Raw genomic sequence first — 16,257 nt, 5'->3', positions numbered from 1 at the left:
GTCGCGAGCACGGAGCGGGACCTCGGCTGAGGCGGCGCGGGCGGGAGGGCTCAGATGCTCCGCTTGTAGAGAGCTGCGAGTCCGCGGGGGGACGGCGGGCTGCGACCCGCCGGACGGCGGGGCTGGAAGGCGCGAAGCGGGGATCTGCCGGGGAACGACGGGCGTGCGCGAAGCAGCCGCGGTCTTTCCAAGAAAAGCCGAACATCAGCTTGGTGGTGATCCGAGGGACGCGTCTGGCGAGCGCTCCCAGAGATGCTCCAAAAGCAGAACGTCCCCTTCGCTTCCTTCCTTATAGTTAAAAGTGGAATCCGGCTGCCGAAAGAGGACGTTGGGCCGCGCCGTGCCGTGCCGACCCGCCCGCAGCCGGCTCGTGGAGCAGCTCGCCCTCGGCGGGCGCCTGGCCGGGCTGTCCTGTGTTTCATAAGATGGGATTATTAATTCCAGACTCACGGCTGCAGCTGGTAGGACTGCGGTGAGCGCAGGAGAAGACGTGGTGCTGAGAGATTTTAGTTAATAACGAAGGTCTCAGCTTTGTGAAGCGTCCAGGTGAAAAGGGAGAGAAGCACGTGTGGTGCGTACAGGAGTTCTTCTGGAAGGCTACGAGACGCTGAGAAGCCTTCTCCTGATGTTGTATGGCTAACACGTTATGAACGTGGTGCTTTTGCCGTGCGGTGTGCCCACAGCCCTGCCGCAGAGCCCGTTGCAGCAGGCAGGTGTGTGCTGCAGGCTGTGGTGCTGCTGCTCGGAGCACAGCGTGTGTGGAAGCTGTCACGGCACACGGTGCTTGTGCAGGGCAGCGCCCCGGCTCAGCTGTGTCTCTGTATCTCTAGCACTTCGGGTTTCCACGTGTTTTGTTGTTGAAAGCCAGGGCCAGAGCTGTGAGTTCATGTCGTGAGTTGCGTATTTTCGTGTCTGCGTTTGATGAATGCAGCTGTTGGCCGTTTTTGATGCTCTGTTTCAACTGCCAGTTGCAGTGTTGTTAGCGCTGCACTTGGCGTTACATCTGCCCCTTACAATGAGCCTTTATCCACAGCTTAATGTGGCAATATTGTTGCGTGATAGGGAAAAACTGCTTCTGTCAGATTCTTCCCTGACATAGCTGTCTGGCTAACTGCCTGCTAGCTAGCTTAGCACACGGGCTTCTTCTCTAAAATAACAGTGCGGTTAAGATAAGCACTTTATCATTTGCTGCGTTGGTGCAGCAGCTGGCTGTTGTGCACAGCAGAATGGCTGTATGCTCAGTGCAGAGTTTGCTTCGGCAGAGGCTGAGCTGTGTTCTTCATGTGGTTGGCTGGCTCTCTCTGCTTCTTAGTTTCTCATCTGTTTAACAGACAGTGAGTGTTTTCCTATGGTATTAAGAAACAAAGAATGCAGTTAGTGTATTTGTCTATCGTGTGCATTCCAGTTCTCAGTAACGGCAGTGCCAGCCTCCCTCACCTAAGTGGCCATGCTAACATGTGCTGTTGGGTTATTAAATATTGGTATCGAGCTCATTATTCCATGTGTGTATCATGTCACGTTATCACCAGATGGTGTTAACAGAAGAAAGTTATCTGTATAAAAGCTGTTCTTCAGAGGAGGTATCATTTTTAAGGTAATTTAGTAAAACCTTATGAACGTGGGAATTACTGTGGAGAAAACCTTTCTTTTGTCCTCTAAAGTCTTAAAAAATTATAGAAATTATGCATTAAATTTGCTAAATGAAACTCGCATGTGGAGCAGGAAGTAACAATCCTAATCGGGCTATGCGTCTGTATTCTAAACTTCATTTGATGGAGTGTAATAAAATCTCCAGCACTTTTAATATGTTTATAAGATCTCAAGGTGTTTCCTCCTGTCACGTGCCATGTGCAGCCTGCTTCAGGTTATGCTGAAGGGAAAGGGATGTTGCTGTTTTCAGTGGTGCTCAGCCTAAGGGGGAGCATTTGGGCTGCTTGTGCTATGGGCTGGTGGCTGCCTCGTGGTGGTGTGTGGGGATGGGATGGGCAGATGGCCCCATGTTCCTGGGGCTGCACACAGTGCTGTGCTGAGGAGCTGCCTGCATTGATGCCTGAGATAGGGAACGAGCAAAGGGATTGCAGCCCATGAGCAGCACAGCAGGGCTCTGGGGTTGTATGGAGTTTGTTAGGTGAGGAGGCAGACTGAGAAACAGTATCCTGTAAAAGAGAGCTCAGTGGAAGAGGTATTATGAGGAGGTCCTTCCTTTCAGAGCCTAAGTTTTCTCTGCTAAAGCTGGAGGAGGCGGTAGGAGAAGAGGAAAAGATCACAGGTTTTGGGTAAAGATGATGGGGGAACCTAAATGGGTGGGGTTGGGTTGTGCTGTATAAGCTGGAAGTGAGAGGTGGTTGAGGGAAATAGAGAGCTGCCTTGGTCAGATCAGAAAAGAGGGAGAGCAGCCAGAGGAAAGCAGGCCAGCGGTGTACTGGGTGCATGAAAGCACTTGCTCCAGCCTTCTGACCAGAAAATGTTTTTAGGTTCTCATGGCATGCTTCCCTGCATTGCATTGGCTCATTGGAGTAAATGTTTTTCCAATGGGTTAGTCATCATTAAAAGCTGCCTAAATATTGGCTGGAAAGGGAACACTAGAAATAAAACCTCACTCCTGCACATTCCATGCTAAATTACGTATTTAATAAAGGAATGGTCTGGTTCTTCAGGCCGTGAGCACCTGTGCACGGTGCTGCCATTCTGGTTGCAGGTGAGAGTGACTGTAACAAGAGCCAGCTGTGCTCTGCTCAATCTGCCTCACTGCTCTCACCGGGACGCCACAGGTTTTACAACTGATGCACAGATACTTTGAGTCACATTCCTAAAATGGATTCTGCAAGTGATAATCGAGAACCGCATTCTTTTGCTTGAGGGAGGGTGAAACAGAGGAGCAGGTGATTCACTGTGCCACTGCGCCGTGTTCTAAGCCTGCTGTGGTGGTTTAGAGATAACCCTCAGGGTCTGACTTCCAAGCTTTAGCCAGTGGGCTCAGGGTGGGTGGGCAGTTGCTTTTCCTATGCGGGGCTGTAGGTACTTGCTGCTTCAGAGGTGGATCTGGCTCAGTTCTTACCTGCAGGATAAGCCTCTTTGGCTTGTATCCTGAACCTTTTTATGCGGGCATGGAGACTTGCAGTCATGTAGGAAATTCCTGCTCGGTGTTGTAACCGTATCATAGAGGGAGACTGTGACTGACAAAGAGGAGACAGGATCTGCACCTGAAATGTTTATCTTGCAGTGCCCATGTGCTCAGTTGTTTTATATGCATTCCCTTCTTTTGCATCATCTGTATTGACTTGGAGTTTGAGTGTAGATGTCAGTGTTAGGGGCAGGGACATAGGCTCTGTGGCTTCAGAAAGATTGCCTCTTTTGCAGCTTTGTAATTTCTCTCATATGGAATCCGATTGAGTGGAAATGGGAGATTTTAATTCATTGAAAACAGTGGTCCTTCTTGCAGTTGGGAAGAGATTCTCCAGGTCTCAGTATAGCTTTGCTGCACTGCTAGTATTTTGTAGGGTTTTAAGCATGGCTACCAGCTGAAAAGGACATCTGATAGTATAGGTCTGCATAGATTGCTCTTGGAGATACTTGATGAGGTTTCATTTCAGGGGGGAGGAAGGGTTTTTAAGAAAACATAAGCAGAAGTTACTAAGATCTTTATTTCCAGTAAGCTGGTAGAAAGAAATAAAGGGGTAATGAAAACAAATGGCAGCTGTACTGATTACCATAGGAGCTTTATACATCTGTTCGGTGTGTAGGGACCCCAAATAATGCCTGATTCCTCGTGGCCTGTACTTCTGCTGCCTTCAACAGACATTGCGAGTGTAAGAGGAAAGAAGGCCAAGCTCTTTGCGTGTATTTTAGAGTTTTTCAGATCAGCAGTAAAATTCCTGGAGTCTTCCCAAGTAATAGGTCTTCTGATGCGTAGCCAGCAAACAATTTTTTGGCATCGCCAGCCTTGAATGTGATGTACTTTTATCCCTGGGATAGAAATATGCAGAAATGCGTGCTGTCTGCCCTGGCTGGGTGCTGCCTGGCTGACAGAGAAGTTGTGGGTTCAGCCCAGCTCACCTTAAAAAAACAGAATTTCAGGGGACTTGAAAAGAGAGAAGCAAACAGAGCACTCACCCAGCCACTGCGTGCCCAACGTGCAGGTTGACTCAGCTGGAATGAAGCTCTTCTGTCAGCTGTCTTTCCTCCCATTAGAATAAGTTAACGTGTTAGACTTGTTCTGCTCAACAAAGTATTGCGTTTCCTTCTCATTTTGTTTCTTCCCATTCCCTTGGAGTGATTCTTTTCTTAAAAATAAATTTAATGTGTGTGACTGACCAGGATTTGATTATATGGCCGATGTCACTGACTGCAGAACAAAGGCACACGATTCTTTTGCCGGCCAGACTGTGGTCATGGTGTTCCGCATGCAAAAGGTGCTTGAGCTCCTATAAAGCAGTGACAGTGCCTACTGATGTGCTCATGAATTATCCAGCTGCAAGACATTTTTCCCTCTTCAGATGCAAAGAAGAATTCAAATATGTGCGTGTGTTTATTTTCAGTTTTATGGTGTTTTCTTTAAAGAGAGCAGCTGTAATCCGAAGGCGCACAGGGGAACGGGGAAGAAATGCCTGTGGTATTAATCACCTCTAACAAAGATGGTGCTTTTCTCAATTTTTCCAGAGATAAATGACAGCGAGGGTCACCCAAGCAGCAGCCGCCAGAGCTTGAAAGGAACCTCAGAATGGGCTACATCGCTGGAGAACCTCCTTGAAGATCCAGAAGGAGTTAAACGATTTAGGGTTGCTATATTACCTATGAATATTTATATAAACTAACATTAGGATTTAAAGATGAATGAGCCTCAGTGTAAACGGTGCAGTTGTGCCAGTGCTATAGGTACACAGCTTGCAGCTTGCATTGTAATTACATGCCCTGGGCAGAGGCGGCACAGTTACAGCTGCAGCATTTGCTGAGCTGCTGATGTGGTGAATTGTTTGCTCTTGTAATGCATAAGATGTAATGCAGAAGATGTTTGGCTGCATCTTTTTAATTGGATCAGTCAGCTATTGCACAGATTAACAAGTTACTGTTAGATAAACTATAATCCTTAAGCAATTGATCTCTCTTGCCAAGCTTTATTAATTACTGAGGACCGATCCCACACTATTCCCATGTATTGCCCTTACTTAAGCAGTTACAAACTGTCCCTGAGCCTGATTGCTCTGTGCAGCTCTTATTCTGTGCTGCAGCAGCTGTACTGGATTAAAAAAAATCTCTTTAATTTGGCTACAGACTGGGGCTCGTGCAGCTTGGAATGCAGGCCTGAGGTTTAATTTGGCCTTTTTGCCAAAGTCAGAGGGATTAGCTGTGTGAATAAGGACTAGTGGTCAAGTACGGCTTTGCTGGACCGAGCACTGATGAAAAGCCTGGGATAAAATTATTTCATCTTAGACTTGTTTGAAAAGCAATGTAAACCAGAATTACAAAGCACTGCAATTACTGCGATTTAGAATTCTTATAAAAATTTCTCAGTACCATTTAGTTTTTCGCATTACTTAATCTCTATTTTCTAACTCTGAAGGGGAAAACTGAAAGTCTCGGAGCTATAAATATTTCATTGGCTGCTTTTTATACATAAATTTAATGTACTTTTTCCCTCTCAATTTTAAAATATGCTGCGCTTTTGGGGGATGTGCTTTGTTTAAACACTGTTTAGAGACTGCAAATACGTCTTCTGCTTTAGTTACTTAAGTTAATTTATTACCTCTGGTTTTCGTATTTGGAAACTGTTGTTTGTAGAGATTTTACTCATTAGTAAATCAGAAACAGACAAAACAAGAATCTCGAGCTGTTGCTCTCGTTATAATAGATCATTGTACTCATCTGCTAATGAATTTATACATTTTCAGATTTCCTTTTAAGTAATAACTATAAAATTATTCACGTTACTTAAGGAAGACGGAGTTACTGATAAGCTCTGAGATTCTTAAACGAATCTCATCGTTCTCCTGGAATGTGCTTTTAAAGAGCTGAATATATTGTTTGTTTGGTAGTGTTTGATGCACTATGCAGTGGTTTTGTTACCCTGTGTTACGGAAACTGGTGCCATGATAAAACCAGCCACAGGCAGCATCTTGTTTGAATAGCTGTAACAGGAAGAGACAAAAACAGTGGAGAAATTGGGTTCTAACATCTGTTGACTTTTCTTTTTCCTAGGAGTTCTTAAAGAAAGAATTCAGCGAAGAAAATGTTTTGTTCTGGTTAGCATGTGAAGAATTTAAGAAAACACAGGGAAAAAAACAGGTACGCTTCCTAAATAAATTCTACTCATCAACAAGGGCTCTGTAGCAGAGATGGAGGTTGCTTAATGTGCTTCTTCTGAGTGCAGATAGACGTATTTGAAGGAATGGCACTGAAATTATCCTGCTGGAATGGTTTGGGAACAAAGTTGGTTTTATTTCAAATCGAAACAAAATGCTGAAGTTGTCAAGTTTCCCCTGTTAGGAAAACTGAGCGTTTTGTTGTTGCTGTGGAATAGCAAGAGGTTTAATTCAGTAACACTGCATCATGTTTGAAAATATAAAGATGCTTAATTTATGACATTGTAAAGCTTGGTGGCTGTTACATGAAAATATACAACACTACTCAATACAGAAATATAAAAACAAGAAAGAGCACAAACAAAATGTTTTATAATACCAAAATGAAATGCTTTCTCAAATTACCAAAGCAAAAGGAATTGAAGAACCATTTAGATTTTGTTTAAATATTTATTCACATTGAGATATGACACAGAACATTTACATTTTAGTGCAAGCTGTAGTTTTCTAGTAACAAATGTTACATTTGAAATGTTTTAACTATCCACTGCAGTAACTTTTTTCCACTGCGTGGGTCTCCACGTACATTAGTTCCAGCGCGAACACAGATTCTGCTTTCAGTTCTGCTTTGAAGCCTGGAGGGTCAGGCCTAAGATACGTCCCATGTTTTGTTTCTAAAAAGGTTTTAGTGATTTTTTATTTTTTTTAATTATCTTATTTTTTTATCAGGGCAGATTTTTATTGGCTTTTATTTTTTGTACATCATACAATGTTCTTGCCAACAGGTATGAAGCTGTCAGAGTGGATTTTAAAATGAAAATGAAAGATCCCCTTGTAAGGTTCCACATTTTGCAAGTGGATAGTAATAGTATTTTTCCTTGCTAAATTGTTTCCATCTTTTCAGCTATTACAGGATCATAGATGCCAGTTTAAATGGTAAACTGCCATATACAGATAGTAACTTAGCAAGTACTTGAATGCATTGTCAGATGAATGGGCAGAGACTTGATTCTTTTCCATTCAGCTTAATTATTCAGTACTAATCATTGCAGCGTATAGCAAATAATGATTGGAGTCTGGTACTGGCAAGACTATTACAAACAGGCATAATAAATGTGCTTTGGAATGACACAGACTTGCAATAAGTTTTTGTAGCTATTGTTTACGGGTGGCTTTGATTAGATAATTTACATGGCTAGAAAAAGCACTGTAAGTACGAATCCTTCCACTGTTTATGAGAGCAGTAAGCTTGAATACATCTTCTGAAAGTGACTCTTGCAGAAATTGCTTTGTATCTATCTTATGAGAGCTAAGTACTCTAAAAACAACTCACTTATTTTATAACCTGCTTCTCATTAGAAGTGGCTTACCGCAGAAGCTAGTTCACATAAGCTCAGATTTTGTTCAGATGAAGCAGATTTCAGTTTAACCTGGATTAAATCAATTCTATTTTTGAAGCATAAAATAAACTCTTCATTACTTGACAAGAACATGTTTTTTTCTTTGTCAGCTGAAACTTGCACAAAGATCAGTGCATTAATTATCTGTTGTGCCTCATGCTCTCGCTGTCCCTTCTGTGCAGTTTGGTTTTGCACAGGCTGGTGTCCCAGTGAGGTGCTGGGCTCAGTGAGTGTGAGTGTGCTGGCCCTCCCTCCTGTCCATCCTGGTCCCTGCAGGTAGGTGCAGGCTCCCTCCAGTCATGCTATCTGTTGGCTGCAAAATGCAGCACTGCATTGCTGCCACTCAAAGAAAATAGGCCAGGCCTTTCCTCAAGCCTGATTAAATTTATTGAACTTGCTACTCTAACCACAGAGCCATGCGGGCTCTGCCTAGAAAGCTGACTTATAGCAAAGCTACAGAGACAGATTTTGTAAGATGTTATGCAGATCTTTTCTGTTCCATTCCTCTTGAATGTGAGCCATTGTGCAGCCAGGATTGCTTGACAGGGAACCAGAAGGAGTGCTGGCAAGGAGCAGCTTGGCTCTTGACTGTTGTGTTGGCTCTAGACTAGTGATAGGAACACAGAAGAAAGTGGGAGTGGAGGTCAGACCATACCATTCCATGTTTGTTTTCCTGTTTTGGCGAGCTATTACAAAATGAATGCGTATTTCAGAATTCAGGGGAGATTTTCAATATCTGCAGTCAGGCAGCAAAGAGAGTACTTGTCTAGGCAAGTCTTTGGATGAACTGAATTCATCCTGTTGCACTGTGGAAGCACAAACTGTTACTCTCAGCTCAGGAAATACAAATACAAATACATTTCCTGAGCTGAGAGTAGTTCAGAGGAAAAAAATTTTCTTCGTTTTCTTCAGTTAAAATGGAAATGTAAATTTTAGTGAAGACTTGGAGAAGAATTGTGCCAAGTTTACTTGTAAATAACAAGCTCTGCTGCCACCAATATGATCCTCATTTTAGGACACGTTTAATTATTGAAACAGGAGTGATGGCAATAAGTGAATGACGTTTAAATATTTTATTTGGGTTAGTCACATGCTTGTTGCATTTGTGATTGTTAACAAAATAAAAAACATGTCCACTGCACTACTTTTCTTCTCTTGCAACTGGGCTTTAAAAATTACATTTCATACAACAGAGAATCTTTTCAAATATTGCAGAAATTCACCTAAATACATCAAGAAGTTTTGTGGAGGCCATCAGAACAAATACAGATGTTGGATTTTATAATGTTGAAGGTCTTTTCCAACCTAAATGTTTCTACAATTCTATACATATTCAGCAGTTCCTTCTGCTACTACTTGTGTGGAATGTGGCAGCAGTTATGCAGGACTAGGTCACACTGCACAGCTGCTAATGGCTGGAGTCTGTTCTGATGAGTTCTGGGACTTCCATCCACCTCATTTGGGAACCGTATGTGCTTGAGAGCTGAATTTGACCTTATGAAAGGAAGTGGGAAATACCATTTCATCCATTTGAATATTGAAGGGGGTTTTTGTAGACAGTACTTTGTTTTCCAAATGGGGTCCTGGCATGGATGCTGGGGCAAGCACACAGTTTTAAGCGTGAGCTGTCAGAAGTCCTTAATAGTCACCTGTGAGGAAGGTCCCAACCTAAGTGTTTAGAATTCAGAGTAGAGTCCCCTGTGTGGAGGCATTAATTTCAGGCTAATGCAAAACAAAGAATTCCACCCATCGAACTGGTAACACTGCTTTCTCCTCTGCTTGAACCTGGCTTTCCTTGAGTGTCATTTGGGGAATGTAGAAACCTACTGGCAGCTTTAACTGTAAATTCATTTGTTTTTCTAGTCTTTGTTAAACTGATGCTTTACTGCTGCAACACAGCTTAATAGTTGTTCCATGTGAAGCAGAAGCTGTAGAGGTCAGTTATGCATTACCATATTTCTGCAGTACTGTAATGTCAGCTCTTCTGTGCCTCTCCAGTGACATCACCCCCCTCCACCACAGTGCTTTCACTTCCTTCCTTTGTCATTCTTCCTCACAAAATCCAGAAATCCACCCCATTTCACCAACCTCCCACGCAGTCTCCTTGTTCCCCCCATGTTCTCTAACTTCCTCACAGTACTTCTCTTTTCTCTCACGTTTCTCTTCAAGCCTTCCTTTGCTCTTTCTCCATGGTGCCCACCTAGCTGAAGTTAAAGAGGCCAAATTGCTCATTTGGAACAGACCTGGTTTACCCAGTGTCCCCTGATCTGTGAAACTGAAAAGATCAAGGACTTTTATAAAGCAATTAATTGTGACCTAACGCACCCGAGATAAAATAATGTATTCACCAGATGAATAATCTGTTTTAAGAAGGAGTCCTGGAAAATGTGTCCCTTTTCACCAGAGAGAGAGAGTTAACTCTTAAGCATTACGAATTGTCAAACACATGTTGCTTTTCTTCTAATTATCACCAAATGTTGATTCTCAGCTGTAAAACATAAAAGAAATTCCATGACTTGTTCATGGGCAAGGGTTTAAGTGCTTCCTTCTTCAAGCTCACTTCCTGCCAAAGATAGTCCTTTAGTTCCTGCTGGTCTAGAGACAGTTGCATGTTAAATGTAACGGGGATGACTGACAGGTACCTACTGCTAATTATCTTACTGCACCTGCTGTTCAGCAGGCTTTGCTTTCAGCATGCAGAACTCAGAATGCTGCAGCAAGGCTTATTTGGCAGTATTCTTCCTGGATTTCTCTTATCTGATGGGCTTGCATTTAATTTTAAAGGATTTTGGCAACTTGTACATTGCTTTGAACCTTAGGGATAATGGTAGTTATGGCCAAAATGTTATCACTGTTACTGATTTAGCAAGAGAAGACCGCTGAAATCAGGGTAGACTGCTTTATGCAAGTATCACCTACCCGTATTTATCAGCTTTCAGGGCCTTTTAGGAGTCTTTTTTTTACTGTTGGCCAAAAAATAGTTGTGTTTCTTTTGATCTTGTACACTGTGTTGCATGTGAACTGCCCTGAGGTAAAAACACAGTTATGACAATGCATGTAAGCTGTATTACAAGGTTATCTAGAAGCAGCATGCATTATGTACTAATTTGCTTAGTTTTGCCTAGCAGTGAGAGTAAGTTTCCACCGTATTGTTTTTCCCTCCAGGTTTTTGCACATCCCAATTAATAGTTTTAATAAAAATAGTTTTTTAAGTAATGAAGACAGGGCCTCGTTGGTAATTATGTGCAATTTTACACTGCTTCACATGATTTTAGCCAGATTTCAACATCACAGCTGCTGCTTAACTTAAGTGCTGAATACCTCTACCTTCCACTAATGTCAGGGCAGGAGTTGGCATGCAGAGATGGTTTTTCCTCCAGTACAAATAGGTATGTACTTTTATTTTGTTTCCTTCTAAACTCAGGCTGTTTTGTTTTTAAGATGTGAACCTCAAAAGTAAGTTAGAGGAGTACGCAATAAAAGTTTAACAAACATAGTGAATGTTCCCACAGTTAATAATTCTTTAAATAAATGTGTCCTTTTGCAGATGAGAGAGAAAGCTAAAGAAATATACATGACTTTCCTGTCAAGTAAAGCTTCATCACAAGTCAATGTTGAAGGGCAGTCACGTTTGAATGAGACGATTTTGGAGACACCTCACCCTCTAATGTTTCAGAAGCTGCAGGATCAGGTAAAGATTTCTTCTACTTGCATATGCCTTAGCTATTGTCTGCTTTTAATGGACTCTGGTTTAAGCACAATTTGATATGATAAAGCATAAAGATATGATTCTGCCTACTGTTGCTACCAATGACGTGGATTGAATTAGCAGTTAGGTTGAAACAAAAATCAGTAGGCGTGGAGTTGATTCCCTTCCTCTGTAGAGTTGCTAACATGTGTCTGGTACCTCAGGTCTTGGTAGGGTCAGTTAGCAAGAAGGAAACTCAGTGCAGCCATGTGAATTGCAGTTCAGGACTTTCCTGGAAAAAAGGATGAAGTTTGTTCCTGGGTTCTTCTGCCGGTAGCTTGAGAATCACCCAGTGACTAACTCTGTGCCTGTATTTTCCTGTGTATTCTCTTGTGCTGAGTCACTGCTGATGTTTGTTTCTGTAGTTGCCACTGGTTTCCTTGAGAGTTCAAGATTTTTCTCTTTGCTTTGTTTTGGTATTTATATTGATGTGAGTATAATGAAATTTTCTGAAAAGCTGCCTCTTCTGTAACACACAAAGCTTAGAAGAGGAGTTGGCATCTGCTTTGTATTTTCCTACAGAACTTGGGAGGTCTGGTAGAAATTGTGTTGTTTTGCAGGTGGTAAATTTTCTTAGTTCTTAGCTTACTTTAAATCGTAGGTTATGAAGTGAGTCGTTCTCATCTGCAGCTTTCCAGCACTTGCACTATTTTTAATTACTGTACCATCCTCAGGACTACCTGACGTTCCATTTGGCTCTTTATGTTACTTTTTTTGTGTGTGTGTGGAGAAATGGTACCCTGATTTCAACCTATTTCACATTGGGCACTGCGTGTTAGCAGGGCGCTGGCTCCATCACTAAAGTGATTGACTGATCGAGGAGGAGGACCAAAATAGAAGTGAGGGAGGATCAAAGGCTGCTGTTTTTCAGGCAGATTCCTAGTCATTAGCAGTGGAAATATCTGCAGCTCAATTGCTACGTGAAAAAGCAACATTTTTCATGGAAGAACATCTGACTTGAGAAAAGGGGGAGAGAGCACACTGGCAAGTCTAAGCACTGCAGACCAGGGTAAGGGATTACATGATTATAAGTGTGGCCAGACAGGCTACCAAAGTTAGAATGTTTTCCAGCTTTACAAGTGAGTGTGTGTGTCAACAGCCAGGGGTTAGTCAGCTCAGAACTGAAAATATGCTAGCCCAGTGACAGAAGAGCCCCACTAGTGTGGGAAATGTTAAAACCAGAATGCAGAACATTTGGGCTGTTACAGGTTCCCGATGCATAAAGCTTCTGTTTTTTTGCTGTTAGATGATAGTTCAGGAAGAGTTATGTTATTCTCTTGTTTTTGATTCCTGTAAAGTTATGAAGTATGTGTGTGTATAAATATATATATATATATATGTATGTATGTATGTATACACATAAAATGTGATCTCTAAAGAACTGTGTTAACTACTACAGGCAGTGTATGAAGTATAAAAAGCCAGATGCTAGAAGCTCTGACTTTTCATCTGGACTCGTTTGGTTTCTGACATGGATGGTAGCTAGCACTTCAATTCTCCAGCAGACCTAGTGATTTAAATGGGTGTTGCTTCTGTTTGCAGCAGGGTAGCCTTGTATGTACAGCTTGGAGGCAGTTGTTGCTTCTGAATGGTGTTGAAGTGGGTCATAGAAACGCGTAGATGTCAAAATACTTGCAGGGTAAATGTGCCTGCTTTACAGAGGTGATGAGAGCAAGGGAGGAAACAGAGAATTCAGCTTTTACATGTGGTTATAAAATCTTATCTGTGTATTTGGCTTACCAGTTCTAGGGGTATTCAGAGATCTTGATTCTGCAGTGCTCTTGCTGACTTAGGACATTTTAACAGACAGTGTCTTCCTCACAACTTTTTTTTCCTGTAAGCTGATTTGATAAATATAAATATTTAGCCATCCCTAGGCTAAATATCTCTGGCATTTAGCCAGCCCTAGGAGTTGTAATCTGACCTTGTTTATCTTTATTAATTTAGGTCAATATCAAGGTGTTTGGGGATTATTTTTTAGTCTTCAAGACTCCACAGTTTGAAATGTAAACTTAAATATTTAAATGGGTAAACAAGTGATGGTTATTAAAGTAAAAGGACAAAAGATATTTTGCATGGGGCATGTTCCAGGACTGACAGGAAAAATAAAGTTCTGTTTGCTTGTCTTTGTGTGTCTGTTCATGTTCCTTAAGGATGTGGGGGGAAAAATAAAAAACATAGTTTGAGATTTATTTTTCCTTCCAAACAATTATATTACCCAGTTGTACTTTCAGCTAGAAACGAGGCCTATAAAGGTAAATCTCCAGTTATCCACGCATGATTTATCCAAACATGCAGGCCAGAATCCAGAAATTCCTCCTGGAAATTTGGTTACTTTGGGACAATAAAATGTAATGAGTCATGAATGATAGCTCAGGGAGGCAAAGTGTAGACTTTACTGTTGCCTTGGTTATAGTTTTGAGGTTTTCTTTTTTTCTTCCTTGTTGTTTTAAGACCAAGCAAAATATAGCGCCAATTTTGACACTAACCAGATTCCATCCTTGTCTCCAAAGCCTTTTTTTTTCTCTAGAAAACTCCAAATGAGTTCTAGCTTTTTTGTCTGAAATAGGTACAAATAGAAGAGAAAGCAGATGTATGGGCCTGAACTTGGGCCCTGAAAGAAAAAAGCTGTTCTCAGGCTGTGCTTCCAGGCTGGATGTATGCTGGCTGTAGAAAGGTGGGCAGGTTTTCAGTTCTCTCAATGCTCTGCATATGTAATGGACTAATGCAGTTAGAACAGTACATAAAAGGTACCTGTCTTTCTTCAGCTCTGCTTCATTCCTCTGGATAGGTTTTCAGTTGGCTGTCATGAAAACTGTAATCTGATTCTTAAGCTAATCCAGACATTATTGCAAAGCAGTGACTGTGGAACCCACAGTCTTGTTTGTTACGTGCAGTCAGCGTCATGACTTTAGTAACTGCAGTACTAGCTTTACTAACAGAACAACAAAGTAAATTCATATACTGTCCTTTTAATTTAAAATGTAGTTTTAATGAGGTCATTGTATTTTTGTCTCCTCTCACCAGATATTCAATCTCATGAAATACGACAGCTACAGCCGCTTCTTAAAGTCAGACATATTCCTAAACCATAAGAAGTCTGAGGAGCAAGAGGAGAATTCATCAGAAGCTCAGACTGCAGCTAAGAGAGCATCAAGAATTTACAACACATGATTCAATGGATCTTATTAGGAGAGGCAATATAATAATTAAATTACACTCAGGAACAGTCTAGGTTTATAGCAGTTGTATTTAGGGCTTGAAAAGTTTCAAAACCTTTTTAGGAGATACTTACTTTCTTAATTGCTTGAATGACTAATTGTTTTTGCAAGACAGCAAGTAACCAAGCACCTATTGAAAGACTGTTTCCTAGCTAAAAGGCTGAGCTATTCCTCCACAGTATGAATTGCATTTAATAGTTCATAAGTTGAGCTTTCAATTTCTCTTTTGTATGTGTATGTGTGTGTGTGTGTGTGTGTGTGTGTGTGTGTGTGTGTGTGTGTGGAGCATCATCATGCAAAGAAATGGGAGATAGGATCTTTTGTCATGTATGAGTTTGTTGTTGTTGTTTTTAAATGTTTGTCTTCTGTTTTTTTATTTGTGCCTGGCTTTTACTTTCCACATTGTTGGGAGCAACTGTTGAGGAGTATGTTTTAAGTTATTTTGTGGATGAATCATTCATAGGAAACCAAAATTGAGGAACAGCATCTTTCAGGGTTATGATCAATAGAATCCAATCTCACTCCTCTCTTAAAATGTCACTTTTTCTTTAAAAGTGCTTTGCCTTTATTTATGAATTGAAACATTTTCCTGGTCATGATTTTCATTTCTGTTTTTCTTAAATTTCTACACTGTTTTTACTGTAGACAATCACCTTCTTCACAGAATGGAACCTATGCTACCTTTGGAACCAAAGTTCTTAAATAGATGGATTCTCTGAGAAACTCCTAACAGCCATTGGGAAATTTGACAGTTGAAATCCCACTTCGGATACGCTCAATTCAGCACGTCCTGCATGTCAGTTCAGTTGTGTCACATCAGTGTCAGGTGCCAGTACTAGAAAGCAGGTGTGTTTCCTAGGTCATCTCAGTCCTGCAGTGTGACAAGAGTCATTCTTCAGAGGGCCAGCCAACAAAGTCTGACTTGGTTTTATTAAAATCTTTCTACTAAAGTCAACTTGCCAATGTTACTAAATTGCAGTTAAAATTGGAAAAGCAGAAATAGCTACAAGCTTTATTTATCAGTGTAAATGTATAAGACTATCTCTGTTTCACATTCATTATTTACTCTTTCATTTTTTTGCACTGCTGATCTTGATCTTCTGTTTATGTGTTGGCTAGTCAGATTGCACAGTTAGGTTTTCATATAGTTTTGTGTTATTTTTTTCCTTGGGAAGATCAGATATGTCATACATTGCTGTCACTATCAGTGTTTTTAAAACTAGGTTTGGGCTGTAGATTTTGAGGATACAGATTCTTTTTGTGGACTTGATTATGACTTCGCTTAATTCTGTTCCATTTTTTTGAAGGTTATGTGTAAAAAAAAAAATGGTGTCTGTGGGTTTGTCTCGTATTTAAGAGCAGAAATGGAACTTCTGATTTTCTCTCAGAGCTAAGCAGCCTATTCATTCTTAGGAAATGAAATTTTAAAAAGGAAATGATAGAACTCCCCCAAATGCACGTTTTAAGATGAAAATTGCATAAAAATTACCTTTTATACTCCCAAAGGATTTAAAAATGAAGTCATACTCTTGCTTCGGGCACTTTCAGTGTTGTCTGTTCTCATACTTCTCTTGTATTTCAATGTTTTG

General features: G+C 41.2%; 1 protein-coding gene across 1 annotated transcript; it reads left to right on the top strand.

Annotated features, from left to right (window-relative positions):
* The first annotated feature begins 446 nt into the window (after positions 1-446).
* Positions 447-15,995, top strand: RGS10 (regulator of G protein signaling 10). The gene is made up of 5 exons (XM_003208203.4): positions 447-713; positions 4,660-4,778; positions 6,196-6,282; positions 11,247-11,390; positions 14,475-15,995. The coding sequence occupies exons 1-5, from the start codon at positions 647-649 to the stop codon at positions 14,619-14,621; spliced, it is 564 nt and encodes a 187-aa protein (XP_003208251.2). The 5' UTR covers positions 447-646; the 3' UTR covers positions 14,622-15,995.
* Positions 15,996-16,257: the final 262 nt, after the last annotated feature.

The sequence above is a fragment of the Meleagris gallopavo genome, chromosome 8 (genome assembly GCF_000146605.3).
Source record: "Meleagris gallopavo isolate NT-WF06-2002-E0010 breed Aviagen turkey brand Nicholas breeding stock chromosome 8, Turkey_5.1, whole genome shotgun sequence".
Lineage (NCBI taxonomy): Eukaryota > Metazoa > Chordata > Aves > Galliformes > Phasianidae > Meleagris > Meleagris gallopavo.
The sequence above is the reverse complement of the archived record's forward strand: the minus strand, read 5'-3'. Positions and strand labels throughout refer to the sequence as shown.

Coding starts and splice junctions, on each gene's coding strand:
- RGS10 (XM_003208203.4), top strand. CDS start 647: ATGAACGTGGTGCTTTTGCCGTGCGGTGTGCCCACAGCCCTGCCGCAG. Junction 714..4,659: donor GAGCCCGTTGCAGCAGGCAG/GTGTGTGCTGCA, acceptor CAATTTTTCCAG/AGATAAATGACAGCGAGGGT. Junction 11,391..14,474: donor TTCAGAAGCTGCAGGATCAG/GTAAAGATTTCT, acceptor TCCTCTCACCAG/ATATTCAATCTCATGAAATA.